Here is a 17051-nt window from a genome sequence, read left to right as displayed (position 1 = left end):
GTCCTTCAGGTGACTTTTTGGCAAACTCCAGACGGGCTGTTATGTGCCTTTTACTGAGGAGTGGCTTCCGTCTGGCCACTCTACCATACAGGACTGATTGGTGGAGTGCTACAGAGATTGTTGTTTTTCTAGAAGGTTCTCTTCTCTCCACAGAGAAACGCTGGAGCTCTGTCAGTGACCATAGGGTTCTTGGTCAGCTCCCTGACTAAGGCCCTTCTCCCCCAATCGCTCAGTTTGGCCGGGTGGCCCTCTCTAGAGTCCTGGTGGTTCCAAACGTATTCCATTTTTGGATGATGTAGGCCACTGTGCTCATTGGGACCTTCAATGCTGCAAAAGTTTTTCTGTATCCTTCCCCAGATCTTTGCCTCAATACAATCCTGTCTCGGAGGTCTACAGACAATTCCTTGGATTTCATGGCTTAGTTTGTGCTCTGTCATGCACTGTTAACTGTGGAACCTTATATAGACAGGTGTGCCTTTCCAAATTATGTCCAATCATTACCACAGGTGGGATCCCATCAAGTTTTAGAAACTTCTCAATGATGATCAGTGGAAACAGGATACACCTGAGCTCAATTTTGAGTGTCATGGCAAAGGCTGTGAATACTTATGTACATGTGATTTTTTTTTTATTTTTTTTTTTTAATAAATTAGCAAAGATTTTTAAACAAACTTTTTTTATGGTGCAGAATTTTGAGGGAAAGTAATGAATTTAATCTATTTTGGAATAAGGCTGTAACATAACAAAAGCGCTCTGAATACTTTCGGGATGCAATGTAAGTGTATTTTATTGCTGAAGAGACACTGCAGGTCTCTTCTGCAACAAAGAACCTGCCTGATCGCAAATTTAAATTTTTTAACTTTAGTTCTGCTTAAAAGCCGTTGTTGGGAAGTGGGTTTTTTCTTTAATCATTTGTGTCATCTTGTCAAGGATGATTTGTTTCCCCAAACCCAGCATGTACGCTATATTGTATTCTGACTTTATTATTTTCTGTTCAACAGCTGGATTCAAAAATCCTTTGGCACCTAGTGAGGCATTGGCTTGGCACCAGCCTGCAGACTCTGAAAATTAAGGGACTTCTGTTATCCATCAAGAAACAAGAGTTTCTAACTCCTGCCATCCTCCAAGTGTTGGATAAGCGTTACCCCAGCCTGGAAAACCTCCACCTGGAGGAGACAAACCTTCGTTCTCTGAGCTATGACTGTCTGCCTTCTACCTTGAAAACACTGGAGCTGTCCCATTGCGAGATCCCAATGACCTGGTTCAAGTCGTCACCCAACAAAAGCAAAACTCTTCCAAAACTGGACACCCTTATTCTGAACAACGTTTCCTCTTTTTCAAGCCATCATTTGGAAGCCATATGCAGTCAGTCAGTCTTAAAGACCCTTTACCTTGCTGGCACCTACAGAGTCACTGACATTGGTATTCAGAAAGCGGTTCCCTATCTTAAAGGACTTGAGCACCTAAAACTGAATGCTTGCAAAGTAACAGATATTACGTTGCACTTGATAGGGTGTCATTTGAAGCACTTACGGACTTTGACGCTCACAAATTTCTGCTCTCTATCAGATGCTGGTTTGGCTTGCCTGTCCAGTATTAAGACTCTGGAGAAGCTGTGGTTGGAGTATTGCCTCCGGTTCACCTCGAAATGCATCATAGCTGTGTGTGTAAACTTACCAGCCTTAAACTACCTTAACCTCAATGGGATCCTTTTTGAGGGCCAAGGTATTGAAGAGATTCGGAAAAGCCTCCCACATTGCACAGTCACTAACTCCTTTCCAGCTGTGGGCTCAGTCCCAAAGGATTAGAGAAGGAGGCTCATAATGGGAGATGGCACTATCTGTACTGCTTTTAAGCCCAGTACACCCTTTTATTACAAGCTTGTACCTTGAATTGTGTCAGGTTGATGCTTATAGGCACTTTCTTTTTTTTTTTTTCTTTTTCAATCTAACTATTCTTGATTGATGTATAATGTGTGTGTATATAAAGGTATACACATGCATATGTTGTGCTTGATGCCACTTACACATCATGGTAATCATTTGAGCTGTGCAGTGTAGAATATTGATTATTTCTAGTTGCATTTTATAGTGTAAATGTGTCTTGTTATCGCTTTAAAATACCTTAATGTTTGTGGGGCAAATTTAGGCACATTAAAAAGCATGCATACTCAGGCAGGTTGTACCATTATGCGATCGGAGATTTGCAAACCTGTTTCAAAAATTGAATATTTTTTTTCCAATAAGTTGGAAAAACAAAATCAACTAAATTGATTTAAAAACATAGTAAATTTAAAAATGAATTAAAATGAACAATTCAGAACTTTAAAAACTAAATTAAAAACTAGACCTTTTTGTACACCTGCTTACCACCTTTCTGTCTACATTTGTAACAGCTTTAGCAGTTTATAAATTACAACTTTAATATATTTTTGGACATATTTCAAACCTGTTTGGAGGCAAGTGGAACTTCAGACAAATTCTAAAAATTATACAGGATTGATACATATGTGAATGACTTTGTTCCCAAACATTTTGGAGTTCTGTTCATCCACTCTTGTAATTCACATACCTCCATGCCATATGATTACCTTACTAACCAGTCAGTTAACTTGTTGGCATGTAAATTATGTATTCAGATGTGTACACGAGAGCAGCTTTATTTGCAACAGGAAATTTTAGTTCCATAAGTGGAAGTTTGACTTTGTTTTAAAGCATTGTTCGGTTTTAGTTTGGGGAGGTTTAAAGGGGAGTGCTGACATTAATCACTTTAAACAAGCTTCTAACAGATGTCATAACTACATGATGTTTGTTGAAAGCATGATGGTTGTTTGCTTAAAGTGATGAGCAACATTCCCATTAAGATCTAGGTTTACCTATCCGCACGCTAAAACTGATGTTTTCCTTAGTCTGTCTCCAGAATAATTAATTTCGATGACAAGAGTCCAATAAGATTATATGATCATTTAATGTATATTAGGTATGTTACCTATAAAATCTTTCTATGTATAGACCTCTAAAAGCCCTGCGATTGCTGCTGGGTGGTTGTAATGGCAGGAGCCCCAGCAGACTTAGTGTTACTAAACCCAGGACCTGCATTCACTATATTTGGTCTCCCACAGTACACAGAAAATTGAAATGCAATTATTTTAGTAAATATAAGCTGCTGAATACTTTTTCTCATCAGCAGTATATAGCAGTCTTGTGACTTCTATCAGTGTCCAGCCAAGCAACGGTTAAAGCTTGTAGGAGGAGTTTTCTGACTGTCCTATGAGACTTCAAAATCCCTTACTCTCTGTCTGGACAGTGCTGATCACATGCACCCCCCCCAAGAAAAAAAACATCTCTAGCAATACACACCAAACTGAGCATGTGCAGCCTGACTCCATAGAGTTATCATGAAATTATCAGTGGAAGGAGGGGAGGATCAGAGAAGCCAGGATCAAACTATCTTTTTACACAATGTGGAGGATTAACCCCTTAGGTTCCACAGTGCATATAACAAGCATGCTTTACTGCATATACAGACTGATTTTACTGTTGTGGGTTTAGTAAAACTTTTTAAAGTGACATTCTAAGGCCCCTTTCATACTAGCAGAGTGATCGGGCCCGCTTGTCAGTTTTTCAGCTGGACCCGATCGAACCCTCCAGTCTCCTCTATGGAACTGCAGGTGTAAACAGACGTGTCCATTTTACATCCACGGAGATCCAATCCTATCCACTAAAAAGAGACGGTTGGGGATCCCCATTCATCTGGCGGATCAGATGGCAGTTGAGTGCAAATGGACAGGTGGTAGATTTACATCTGACCGCCCATAGAGGAGAGCAGGCTGTGTCTGTGTCCACTATGCATAAACATAGTGAACACGGACAATATCGCCTGCCTTCTCAGTGGGGATCAGCAAACCGATTCCCTGCTGAGCAGACAGACTACAAAGGAGCACACCCCATGTGGTAGAGGCCTAAAGCAGGTATCGCAAAACTTTGTAAACAAAGGGCCAGTGTAGCGTCCTTTAGACTTCAGAGAGGCTGGACTGTGGCCAGTGGGAGTAGAAAATGCCCTGTCTTAGGCTTGGTAGTCACTGGAGTAAAAACAGTTAAATTAATGCTTTGGTCAGTAGGATGAGGAATAATGCCCCGTAGTTTGTGTCAGTGGGAAGAATAGTGCCCTGTTGGTGGGAGTAAGTGTCCTATCATTGGTGTCGGTGGGAGGTGTAGTGCCTCTTACTAGTGGGAGTGCCCCAAGGGCCAGATAAAGTCAAGCAAAGGGCCTCATCTGTCCCACGGGCCGGGGTTTGGAGCCCACTGCTCGAAAGTATTGCCTATTGCTCCTTTCCTGGCAGCTTACAATAAAGGTTATGTAGAAAAGGGAGAGGTGGTTGGAGCTGGGTAAGCACAGACAGTAATTGGACACTCCCAGAAGAGGAAAGGACTATAATGTGCAAGGAAGGAGTAAGCTGTGCTGGAGAACTGACTGTACCTGCAGAAGAAGTAAAATATTCCAGAAAGTTCAAAAGCATGTTGCATGTTAAAGTGGAATTGCAGTTTACAATTAACTAACCTTAAAACTGTCCCCTCCCACCTCCTACACATCTGCCGAGACTGATCTTCGCGTTCTGATATGCTCCAATTTCTCCTATTGTGAGTGCAATTAATTATCATGTCTTTTAGCCTTTGGCTGGTGGTATACAATGTGCATGGTAAGATTTTTTGCAGCTGAAGCCTACTTTTTATTTACTTTACAATGCTCTCCTGGGAAATAAGGTCCCTGCAGACACAGTATCACTGCACTGGATGGGAGATCTGGGTAGAGCAGCCTTTCTTAATCTTTTTAGCCAAGAGTAACCCTTAAAATAATCTTCAGGTCTCAGGTAACCTTTTGCTAAAATCAAATCGTTTGTGGTCGGTGGGAGGAATGTCCACTTACAGTGGTCACCAGAATGTCACCGTTATGGACAGCTAAAAAGATTATTGGTGGCTCTGGCCTTGTAGCTATGCGGGCATGGAAGTTCAATCAGCTCCAGTTCAAGAAACCCTTAGCAAAATCTAAAACTAAAAACCCCTAAAATTCTAGATTCCAAATTGAGAATGGACGGTGTAGAGTGTGCACCATGAGATGCTTTGTGGCTGAAACCCACTCACCATTTACATTACTGTGTTCTCCTTGAGAGGAAATAGCAAGGTCTCTGAACACACACAGTCAGTTTAGTGGTGCTGGGCAGGAAACCTGTGTTGAGTGCACTATGTGATCCTTTGTGGCCGAGGTCCTCTCGTCATTTCCACTAACATGTTCTCCGGAAAAATACTAACAAGGCTTTTGAATTACACAGCGTCACTTTGGTAGCACCAGTTGGTGAGCTAATGCTGTAAAAGATGAATCTGTAAACCCATAGGTGACCCAATTTTGGTCGAGAAAATAACTGCTGTGTTGATAGAAATGTGTTAATGTAGGTGCTACTGGTTCATATCAGACCGTAAAAGTGGATTTAAACCTCACATGAAATATAAACAAAGTATATACCTCTATAGTGTGTACTTGTCTCAATTATTAGCACTAAATGTCATGTCTCTCTGCTGCTTTGTTCCTCTGCCATCAGCATGAATCGCTTGTGACAAGTTTTTCTGACACCAAGAGAAAAAATGGTGACAGGGGAGGGATCTCCAGCTGATTGACAGCCTCAGCTCTGTTCCTATGTGCTGTGTGAATGGGGTTGTGTCCCTTTCTTCCAATCAGTTCTCCGAGCTGAGCCTTGCAGAGTGTAACTTCAGCTCTCCACCCCCTTTTTATGAACGCTCAAACAAGTTTTATAATTCTGCACTTGAAACAGATGTTGAGAAGATAAGACTGCTGATAAACTGGTACACCTTATGTTTAAGCTAAAGCTCTGTTTTCTGTCACTTTTACATCTGCAGATTTCATATTATACTATCTCACTTAGGGGCAATGCAGTCAGTCCTTCCCCAGCTGGAAATTAGATATGAAATATAATGGTTGCTCACCATTTTACAGCAAAAGTTCTTAAATGTTGCAGTATGAAATACTGAACATTAAATTACAGCAAAACACCCAATAAAATTTTTCTCAAATTTGTCTTGTCTGTCAATGGAAAAAGAAACATTCAAAAATCTCCCGACATCACCTCTAATGATATCAAGATTTCCTCTCCCTACCTGCAGTGTCTCTTGGACAGCAGATGAGGGGAAATTTTTCCTTAATTTAGACAGAAGTAAATAACCAAAAGTTGTCCTCGCGCTATCAAATCCTTAAAAAAAGGCTGGGTTTCCACGTTAAATAATGGTACATTTTACATATCTAAATGTCAATAAGTCTTTTATTTATGTAATGAAGATTTTGTTTTGGACACCTTTTTGGTGTTTTCAACAGCAAATTTCATCCCTAAAATTGTCCTCTCTGAGCCATGCCCACTTTTGTAAATGTTTTTGATTTGAACATTTATAGAAAAGATATATAAAACGTGAGGCTATGATACAGTGGGGAAAATTAATTATTTGATCCCCTGCAGATGTTGTAAGTTTGCCTACTTACAAAGAAATGAAGGGTCTATGATTTTTATCATAGGTGTATTTTAAATTATAGAGACAGAATAACAACCAAAAATCCAGAAAAAACACATGATACAAATGTGATAAATTGAGTTGCAGTTCAGTGAGTAAAATAAGTATTTGATTCCCAAGCAAAACATGACTTGGTACTTGGTGGAGAAACCCTTGTTGGCAAGCAGAGGTAAGACATTTCTTGTAGTTGGTTACCAGGTTTGCACACATCTCAGGAAGCATTTGGCCCACTCCTCTTTACAGATCTTCTCTAAATCCTTAAGGTTCCTTGGCTGTTGCTTGGCAACTTGAATTTTCAGCTCCCTCCATAAATTTTTGATATTGAGATCTGGAGATTGGCTAGGCCACTCCATTACCTTAATGTGCTTCTTCAGCCACTCCTTTGTTGCCTTGGTGGTATGTTTTAGGTCATTGTCATGCTGGAAGACCCATCTTCAGTGTTCTGGCTGAGGGAAAGAAGATTCTCATTCAAGATTTTACAATACATGCATTGGCCCCTCAATGTGGCAAAGTCTGCCTGTACTTTTTTTTTATATATATATATATATTATAAAAATCTTTTCTTCAGTCATATAATTAAGGTAGAATTATGGCCTCCCATTAAAATCTTGGCTGCAGCTCTTAAAGTGGAGCTCCACACAAAAGGGGAAGCCCTCTGGGAAACCTCATCGTAGGGCCATTCACAAAGTGCAGCATGCTTCGCACATGCTCAGTAGGGAGCTGGCTGTGAAGGCTTCACTGCTGGTTTCCCTTACAAGGAATGGCGGCGGTAGGACCCAAGAGCCGATTGAGAAATCAGCTGGGGTGCCGACATCGTGGGATCCCTGGACAGGTAAGTCTCCTAATATTAAAAGTCAGCAGGTACAGTATTGTAGCTGCTGACTTAATTTTTTGGTGGGGGGCTGGAGCTCCTATTTAATTATAGGCGCACCTGCACTTTCCGTTTTCTCTTAGTCTCTCTGCAAAGTCCCACAAATACCTCTTGCTCCTCCTAGTGAAGTGCACCTAATGCAACTTCCTGTGATGGAGTGGCAACAATGCTGCAGTGCTCCTGAATTCGGAGCAGAGTTGTCACTCTCAGGTGCCTGGTTGTACTACAGTGGGATGAAAAAGTTGTAAACATTGTCACTGCTGATTCACAAGTCTCTACCTTGTCAATCGGCACCTAACCATACCCAGTCCTGCCCACTGCTTTCTGGATTGGCAGCATGGCCTCTGTTGCTTAGACCCTCCCACTGTGAGCTGCAGTGCCTGGGATAGGGAGTAAGTGAGGCATAAATGAAGGCAAATTTAACTTGGTCAAGGAAAGAGTTTTTTCGTTTGCTTGTGCACTGTATAGTAACTAGATTTGGTACTTGTTTAGACTGTCAGACAGCATTCATTAGTTGTAGTTTAAATGATGAAATTCATTTTAGACTATTGCTAGTATAACTGCCTGAAAGCCGTGTTTATATTATCTTTTCGCTAATCATGCACAACAGAATAAAGTATATCTAAACCCAAAAAATGAAAAAAGTAATATATTACAGCTCACCAGTCCTTATATGTGACAGCTGCATTTTTTTAATTTTATTTTTTAAGGCTTTTTTCTTTATTTTTACTTGGTGATTCTTCCAGTAACTTAGTTCCTGTCCATGAGTGATAACGCTTACCGGCATTATCAGGACAACCGAAACCTCCCCATCTCCTCTTACCTATAATATAGAGGGTTTCTCTAGTCTTCAGAGATAAATGGGATTAATGTAACTGACTGGAATGCAGCCCAGACAGTTATAAGATGAGAAGCTAGTCATGCAAATTTTAGGCAAATTACAGAAGAAAAACACCAATCTTGGAACAGAATAAATAATATGTTGGCAGATAAAATATGTACTTACTAATGTATTTCAAAACTTTATTTAATCGTTCCACTTTTTCTTTTTACATGTTTTATTAAAATGATAAAAATTTCACAACCTCTGCTTAGTTTTAGGCTTATGGCTGCATAATTGGTTAGGTCAGGGGTAGAGCTTTAACTTCAGCACTCCAGCTACATATCCCATCATGCCTCTAGGAGTCATGTCTGAGGCTGTCAGTCTTGCGTTCCTCATGGGACATGTAGTTCCACAACATCTGGAGGACCGAGATTGCCTACATCTGGATTAGCCAGGCAGGTACTTGCAAATTGTGGAGAAACTAGCATGGAAATCATGAGGGACCATGTCAGTCAAACAAAAGATTGCAGATGACATTTCTTCATAATAGAAAGTGATTTTATACTAATGTCTCCAGTGGCCCTTGTCTCCACCTCCCCTCCATTCTAGATCTGTAGACTTCTTCAGGATCTTCAGCTTTTGAAACTTCTGGGAATGTCAGATGCCTTCTTCCCTTGCTGTGGTTTCATCCTCTGACACCCCTACATGACTATGGAACATAGGAGTGACATAGGGGGGTCAAAGGATGGAGGCACAGCATGTGGTGGTGACATGGGCACCTGACACTCCCGACAAAGGCTAGAACGCTGTAATGAGGGAGAGTAGGAAACCCAGGCTGACAAAGGGGTGAGTATAATCCTGTTTTCTACTGAGGGGATCTTTGTGCTGGAATTATTTTTTTTTTTTTTTTTAATAGCAGTCAAGGTTTGCTTTAGGGTTCATGTACATGGTTGGATTCGCTCATATTGCATAAAAACTAGGCATTTGTTTAAGAGAGGCACAGGTGAACAGTGCATCAATGACAGGCTGAAATATGTGGTGGCTGGACAAAGTTCTGACCAGTATTTGCAGAACTCCTGCATTCAGGGCATACGTCCCTGAAATCATACACCCTAAACATGAGTACCACTTGGAACAGCATCCAGCAATGTACAGCTGCTGCAAACTTCAACCTGTCATTGATTTTGACAGTCTGCTTGCAGTAGGTTGTATGTGGCCAAAAATGCCTGTTTATCATTCTGTATGAGCCAAACCACCCGTAAAGTTAAGAGAGCCACATTGGACTCAGTCCAATGTGGCTGAAATTTCCTATGTAAGATATACACAACTGTGTACATAAATAATTTGCTTTTGATTTCATCAGTAGTATGAATATATTTTTATATTTGGATATATTTTGTGTTAATATTTTGCCATTTTCTGCCTACATGAATACTGCACAGTGCCCTTTTTTTTATGTAATATTGTATTTAATTTTTTTTTTATCTCGGTAAAGCAGAAGTTTTATTTTTCTTTATAAATGTGAAGTGTATAGTCTCTACATATTATTCTGTTATTACCTAAGTTTATCTTGTAAACAGCATCACTGCCGAGTTTGTAAAATCCATTACGCACCTTCCTAGGAAACTGTACTAATCACGCACACACCTGAGTGTAGCCATTCATTGCCTCAGGATTTTATGATCTATTCATGGCCCTCAGACAAACCATAGCGTGCACGTGATGGGTATAGTGGAAGTAGTATAATCTTGTATTTGCAAAATCATTTAAGTTGTTAATTTCTATGTAAAAGTTTTTGTTTTTGCGCTTTTTTTCCCCGAAGCAGAAAAATGCAGTTTGTTATAATAAATGTGGGTTTTGTATTACTTTTGGTCTTTTTTTTTTTTTTTTGTCTTCTGGTCGATTAAAGTCCTGTTTTTAATCTACATTTATGTTCTACAGTAGTACTTTGTAGAAGGGCAGAAGAGGTTACATACCAGTCTAGAGTGATAATATGCCATGTGATAACACTATGCTGGGAGATTATGCCATTGGAAAGTCAGATGTGACAAGTTCAGGAGGAACTTTACTCTCTCAATCAACATTGATTATTTTCAGAGTCGGTTCACACTAGATGCTGGGCAAATTCACAGTAAATTTGCTGCAAATCCGCACCACATCAAAATCGCAACCCGTTCATGCAAACTAATTGCAGAGTGTATGTTAAGTTAACGACACCCAGCAATCGGTTTGCAAAAGGCAGCGCGATCTGCATAACCGGATCGTACGGGTGTGAACACTCATGTGATCTGATTCCGATGCGGACAAAAAAGAAAAGGGGTCCTGCACGAGTTTGGTCCGAATGCGATGCAAATTCAGCCATACAGTTTGTATGGCTGAATTTGCATCGCACAGACATCGCATGTGATCTGCATAGCAATGCGGTGCAAATCACATGCAATGTCTGGCATCGCACTAGTGTGAACGGGCCCTAATCCTTATGCTGCTAGCATTAGTAAATGGATAGACAAGTATATTATATTTACTTGTTTTAAACTTTTTTAATGTTTCTTTAGTTACTTCCTGGTTTCCATTAGGGAGGGGAAGGGAGGGGAAGGGAGGGAGACCACATGACCACTCTGGTGTAGTTCCAACAAGGTTTAATTACCAATAAAAGTTAAAAATGAATACTCACAAGTGTAAAAACCACACACTTATACAGTTAGGGATGAGCTTGATTTTCGGGTCTAACATAGGTTCGACTCGAACATCGGGTGTTTGAAGAACAGCGAACATTATGGGGCGTTCGCGGCAAATTTGAGTGCCGTGGAACTCCCCAAAATGCACTGCGAGTTTGCAGTGCATTGCTGTATGATGACTGGCCAGAGCATGCACCTGACCTGCATGCTTTGGTCAATCACAGCGCCCTCTGCTAAGAGAGCCAAAGGCGGGGTGCCTCTGGCCAATTGTGGCTCAGGGGGACTAAGTCCATGCCCCACACTGTATAAGGCAGCTTACACGGCGGCCCTGTGTAGTGTTGGTGTGGACAGAGAGATAGCTTGAGTTACATTAAGCAGGCAGGTTATTCAGTTACTGGCAGTGTATTTGAGATTATATATATATATATATAAATAAATTGCACACACACAAGACTGTATATATATGTGTGTGTGTGTGTGTGTATGTATGTGTAATATATATATATATATATATATATATATATATATATATATATAGTATATATGTGCCGTCTGAAGTGTATAAGAGTACATGACGGAATGCACTGCACATATAAACTACACTGTATGCAGAGTATGTGTGTATATGAAAATATATATATTTATATATATATACACACACACATATACTTGTGTATGTGTATATATATATTATATATATCTATCTACAGTGCATTCCGTGGTGTACAGTTTCTAATACACTTCAGGCGGTGTGTGTGTGTATATATAATATATATTCTGCATCCAGTGTAGTCTATATCTACGGTGCATTCTGTTGTGCACTGTTTCTAATACACTTCAGGCGGTGTACATGGTATCGGTGTGTACAGTGTCTACTACACTTCTGGTGGTGTACCCAGTACAGTGCAGCCGTAGTACAGTTTCTACTATTCTGGTGGTGTATACAGTGTAATGTGGTGTTGCAAAACAAAATATACATCATGTCCAGAAGGTCACCAAGGAGAGGCAGACGCTCACAGGCCACTGAAAGAGGGCAAGCAGCCTCTGTGTCTACAGTCAACAGTGCTGGTCGTGGACATGGTGCATCCTCTGCAGGTGGTCGTGGGACATGCATGTCCTTTATTTCTGATGCTGGCCGTGTTATTGAGCCAGAACATGCAGAAAAGTTGGTGGAGTGGATAACAAAGCCGTCCTCATCCTCTGTCACCCAGGCTCAGAGTAGTTTGCCTTCCAACGCAGTTGCCAAAGCGGCCTATTCCATCGGCTCCTTGTCCACAGTCACTCCTTCCATAGCCCCACCATCATGCACGGAGGAGTCCCCAGAGTTATTCGACCACAGTGTTGGGTACAAGCTGTTGGAGGATGCGCAGTGATTTGAAGGCTCCGATGTTGGTTCCCAGGTTGAGGAAGAGAGTAATGTGAGCCTAGAGAGAGGGGGTGCCCAAGAAGGGCAAGAAACTGGCGGTCATGTTCCCCCAGCTGCAGCATACTGCCAAGTTTTCTCCAGTGACGAGGAGGGAGGGGGGATGATGAGGTCACTGACTGTACTTGGGTGCCTGAGAGGAGAAGGAGGAGGAGGCACAACTGCAACGAGGCAAGATGTCCTCTAGGGGGCAGCTTAAGGGCAGCCACCCTATTGTATCACACCGCAGAGCTCCACGGGTGCAGGGCGCTGCTGACTCCCCGCTGACTTTTAAAAGTTCCTTGGTGTGGGGCTTTTTTGACATGTGTGCAGCAGATCGCACCATTGCTGTTTGCAACCTATGTCTGAAGCGGATCAAGCGTGGCCAGAACAGCAGCCGCTTGGGCACCACATGCTTGACCAGACATATGATGACCTGCCGTGCAGTCTGTTGGCAACAGCACTTGAATAACCCACATCAAAGAAAAAGGCGGACTTCTCTTTGCTCCTCATCTTGGATCTCCAACCCCACTATACCTCCAATCCTCTCAAAAAGCAGCACTGAGAGGAATGCAGGTATATAGCAATAGGTGTCCCAAGTACTTGCAGCCAATCTGGTAGCAGTACACCGGCATATGATTTTAGCAGGCAAATTTCCCTACCCCAGTTGCTGAACCGTAAAAAGAAATTCGGTCCCAGCCATCCACATGCTCAGCGTCTAAATGCTAGCTTGACCAAATTGCTAGCACTGCAACTGCTGCCTTTTCAGCTAGTAAACTCTGCCCCCTTTCGTTAACTTGTGGAATGTGCTGTACCTCAGTGGCAGGTTCCAAAACGCCATTTCTTTTCACAGAAGGCCATTCTGGCTCTCTACCGGCATGTGGAAGGCAATGTTTTGACCTTGTTGGACAGGGCGGTTAGCAGTAAGGTGCATATTACTGCTGACTCATGGTCCAGCAGGCATGGGCAGGGATGTTACCTTTCCTTTACGGCGCACTGGGTAACTGTTGGCAGGTGGGAAGGATACAGGACAGGGTTCAGTATTGCTGGAGCTTGTTCCGCCACCACACCTCCAAAATGCTAGTGGTGATTCTGCCACAGCTCTCTCCTCCACCCCCTCCTCCTCTTCTTCCTCTATGGCCTCTTCTGCAGATTTGTCCTCTGAACCAGCGGTGCTCCGTAAGCGTTCAAGGGGCTACGCAAGCACTCAGGCAAAAAGATGCCATGCGGTGCTTGAGTTGGTCTGCTTAGGGGACAGGAGCCACACTGGGGCAGAGATTCTGTCAGCTCTGCAGGGGCAGGCTCAGAGGTGGTTGACGCCACACCAGCTTCAGCCAGGAATGATTGTATGCGATAATGGCACCAACCTTCTCTCCGCCCTCCTACAGGGACACTTGACCCATGTTCCATGTTTGGCACACGTCTTGAGTTTGTTGGTGCAGCGGTTCTTGAGCAGGTACCCAGGCTTACAGGATCTCCTGAGGCAGGCCAGAAAAGTCTGTGGTCATTTCCGCCGGTGCTCGGCTGGCTGACATTTAAAGGGAATGCAACCTGCACACCAACTGCCTCATTTGTGACATGCCCACCAGGTGGAACTCGACGTTGGCAATGCTGCAGCGGCTGCACACACAGCAGAGGGCCATCAATGAGTACCTGTATGAGTATGACACCAGAACAGGGTCAGGGGAGCCTGGCTTCTTTTCGCCACGCCAGTGGCTACTGATCAAGGATGCATACACTGTCCTGTCACCATTTGAGGAGGCCACAAGGATGGTGAGCAGTGACGTGAAACCCAAGGAGTTGTACGTGGCTGGGAGGAGGTTGTTACAGATCATGTGGTCCTTAGTGACCCAGAGAACTCAGAATCAAATGCCTCTGCAAACTTACGCTGCATGGCCTCCCTGATTCTGCAAAGCCTGCGAAAGGACCCCAGGATTCGTGGTATCAAGAAGGGGGATCATCACTGCCTGGCAACCCTTCTTGATCCACGTTACAAGGGTAAGGTTGCAGAACTCATCCTCCCTACGCAGAGGGAGCAGAGGATGAAAAATCTTCAGGAGGCCTTGAAGAAAGTGAAAGTGGTAGAAATTAGAGCTGCACGATTCTGGCTAAAATGAGAATCGCAATTTTTTTTTTTTTTGCTTAGAAGTTAGATCACGATTCTCTCACGTTTCTCACCGCGTAACATCATCTTTCACATTAAACAAAATAATTGGGCTAACTTTACTGTTTTGTTTTTTTTTTTATTCATTGAAGTGTATTTTTCTCAAAAAATTGGGTTTGAAATACCACTGTGCAAACACAGTGTGACATAAAATATTGCAACCATCGCCATTTTATTCCCTAGGGTCTCTGCTAAAAATATTTATATAATGTTTGGGGGTTCCAAGTAATTTTCTTACCAAAAAAATCTGATTTTAACTGTTCTGCAACGTACAACCCGGTCGGACTTTTCGACCGGACTGGTCCGACGGACTTTATACAGACTTCCGCCGGACTTTTTTTTACGAACAGACTTGCCTACACACGACCGGACTACAGATGGACTTGCCTACACACGACTATGTCCGCCGGTCTTCCCGACGGAGTTACATAGAGAGAGGTTGAAAAAAGACACAAGTCCATCAAGTCCAACCTATTTGTGATTATGTGTCGGTATTACGACGGACTTTCCAAATGAACGGACTTGCCCACACACGAACAAGTCCGTTCATTTTGAACGTGACTCAGGTACGACGGGACTAGAAAAGGAAGTCAATCTCGTCGCTTGTATCGGCGATATTGACACCTTGCGAGCCCTGTCGCGGGGCATACCAGGCCCTTAGGTCTGGTATGGATTTAAAGGGGAACCCCCTACACCGAAAAAACGACTGGGGTCCCCCCAAAATCCATACCAGGCCCCTATCCGAGCACGCAGCCCGGCCGGTCAGGAAAGGGGGTGTGGACAAGCGAGCGCCCCCCCTCCTGAACCGTACCAGGCCGCATGCCCTCAACATGGGGGGGTGGGTGCTTTGGGGGAGGGGGGCACCCTGCGGCCCCCCCCCACCCCAAAGCACCTTGTCCCCATGTTGATGAGGACAAGGGCCTCTTCCCGACAACCCTGACCGTTGGTTGTCAGGGTCTGCGGGCGGGGGGCTTATTGGAGTCCGGGAGCCCTCTTTAATAAGGGGGCCCCCAGATCCAAGCCCCCCACCCTATGTGAATGAGTATGGGGTACATCGTAAAATAGGTAAAACATAATTTTCAAAATATAATAATAACAAAAATAAAAAGCTATTGACACCAATGGCGGAACTACTGGGATCCGCCGTGTGTGTGTGTGTGTGTGTGTGTGTGTGTGTGATTCTGACCAGTGAGAGACTTCTGTTGATCTACTAAATAATGTACCTGGACAGCTATCTGGAAAGACTAAAATATTGTCTTTGAAAGAATGAGAAGCTGATCAGAAACGAACTGTCCTAAATAAAGACCGGAAAATCATTTATTTGCTTTAGCAGAAAGCTTACAGGAATGCATATAGTGCGTGTTATCAGGTATGACTGCAGAATTCTCCACAAGTCAGTTTCCGTAGTGTAGTGGTTATCACGTTCGCCTCACACGCGAAAGGTCCCCGGTTCGAAACCGGGCGGAAACAGTATTTTTTGGCTGTTTTATTAAATTATGATATTACAGTATATATATTTATCACTGTGCTTTTATTGCGCCATCATATATATATATATATATATATATATATATATATATATTACTATTTTTTTTTTTTTTTTTTTAACAGCTTTAATACAAAGAGGCTTGTAGTACATAAGTGGGATAAAAAACCTCCTTTATTAGCTATCTGGAATCTTTTTTTCAGAAAGTAGGTCATCCAATTGCATTGCATGTGCTTGTACAGTTATCAATCAGTTCAGAGACCAGCAACACTGAAATTTTTGACTTTCAGTCAGTGTACCTGTATACATGTCAGAATTAAATTTGCAGATTCCCTGGTGGTCTAGTGGTTAGGATTCGGCGCTCTCACCGCCGCGGCCCGGGTTCGATTCCCGGTCAGGGAAGAAAGATTTTTTCTTTCCCCCTCAACCTGGAGTTTTATATTTTTCCTGATATCCCTGAACTTCATGAGACATAATAGTGCAAACAACCGACTTCATTATATGTATTTGCAGACAATGCAAGTGAATATGTTAAAATAAAAAACTTGCTGGTGTTTACATTTTTCAATTTTATAAACTAATTAAAAAAAGAATATATAGACTGCAGGACTGCTATTTATATATTATTATCTTTATACAATTATATATTTTTGTTAATAACAGGCTTTATTCATTAAATATTTCACAACCAGATAAGCCCACCCATAGATGGGCAGAAAAAATAATGCCAAAGAGTTGTACTTTTAGGCTGCATTCAGTGCTTTTGTAGAGCATTTTTAAAGGGTTTGTTGAGTTCTGTGAGTCCATGACATCAAGGCTCCGCCCCCAGCCCTCGACTCACAGGCGAATGCTCCATGTTATTATGTGCTCTCTGCAGTATTTAGGGGCCCCCCAGGAAATCTATACCATACCATACATATCTATACCATTCCATCCCTAGGAATGGAACATACACTATTACATTATTATATTACCAAAAGTATTGGGACACCTGCCTTTACACACATTAACTTTAATGGCATTCCAGTCTTAAGCCGCGTAAACACGATCGG

At 42.4% G+C, this 17051-nt stretch overlaps 1 protein-coding gene and 2 non-coding genes across 3 annotated transcripts in view; all 3 read left to right on the top strand.

The window, feature by feature from the left end:
* The window catches only part of FBXL12 (F-box and leucine rich repeat protein 12), a 44985-nt gene extending 34851 nt beyond the window's left edge, over positions 1-10134 (top strand). The window contains exon 3 of the mRNA XM_073622521.1: positions 1002-10134. Within this exon, the coding sequence (XP_073478622.1) occupies positions 1002-1808 (807 nt within the window). The 3' untranslated portion in view covers positions 1809-10134. The remainder of the gene's footprint in view (positions 1-1001) is intronic.
* A 5776-nt stretch (positions 10135-15910) lies between these two features.
* Positions 15911-15983, top strand: TRNAV-CAC (transfer RNA valine (anticodon CAC)). The gene has a single exon. It is a non-coding gene; the product is annotated as a tRNA-Val (tRNA).
* A 346-nt stretch (positions 15984-16329) lies between these two features.
* Positions 16330-16401, top strand: TRNAE-CUC (transfer RNA glutamic acid (anticodon CUC)). The gene has a single exon. It is a non-coding gene; the product is annotated as a tRNA-Glu (tRNA).
* The last annotated feature ends 650 nt before the right edge of the window (positions 16402-17051 follow it).

Source organism: Aquarana catesbeiana, linkage group LG03, assembly GCF_042186555.1.
Source record: "Aquarana catesbeiana isolate 2022-GZ linkage group LG03, ASM4218655v1, whole genome shotgun sequence".
In the NCBI taxonomy this organism is placed as follows: Eukaryota; Metazoa; Chordata; class Amphibia; order Anura; family Ranidae; genus Aquarana; species Aquarana catesbeiana.
Note: the sequence above shows the minus strand (reverse complement) of the source record. Positions and strands in the feature narration are given on the sequence as shown.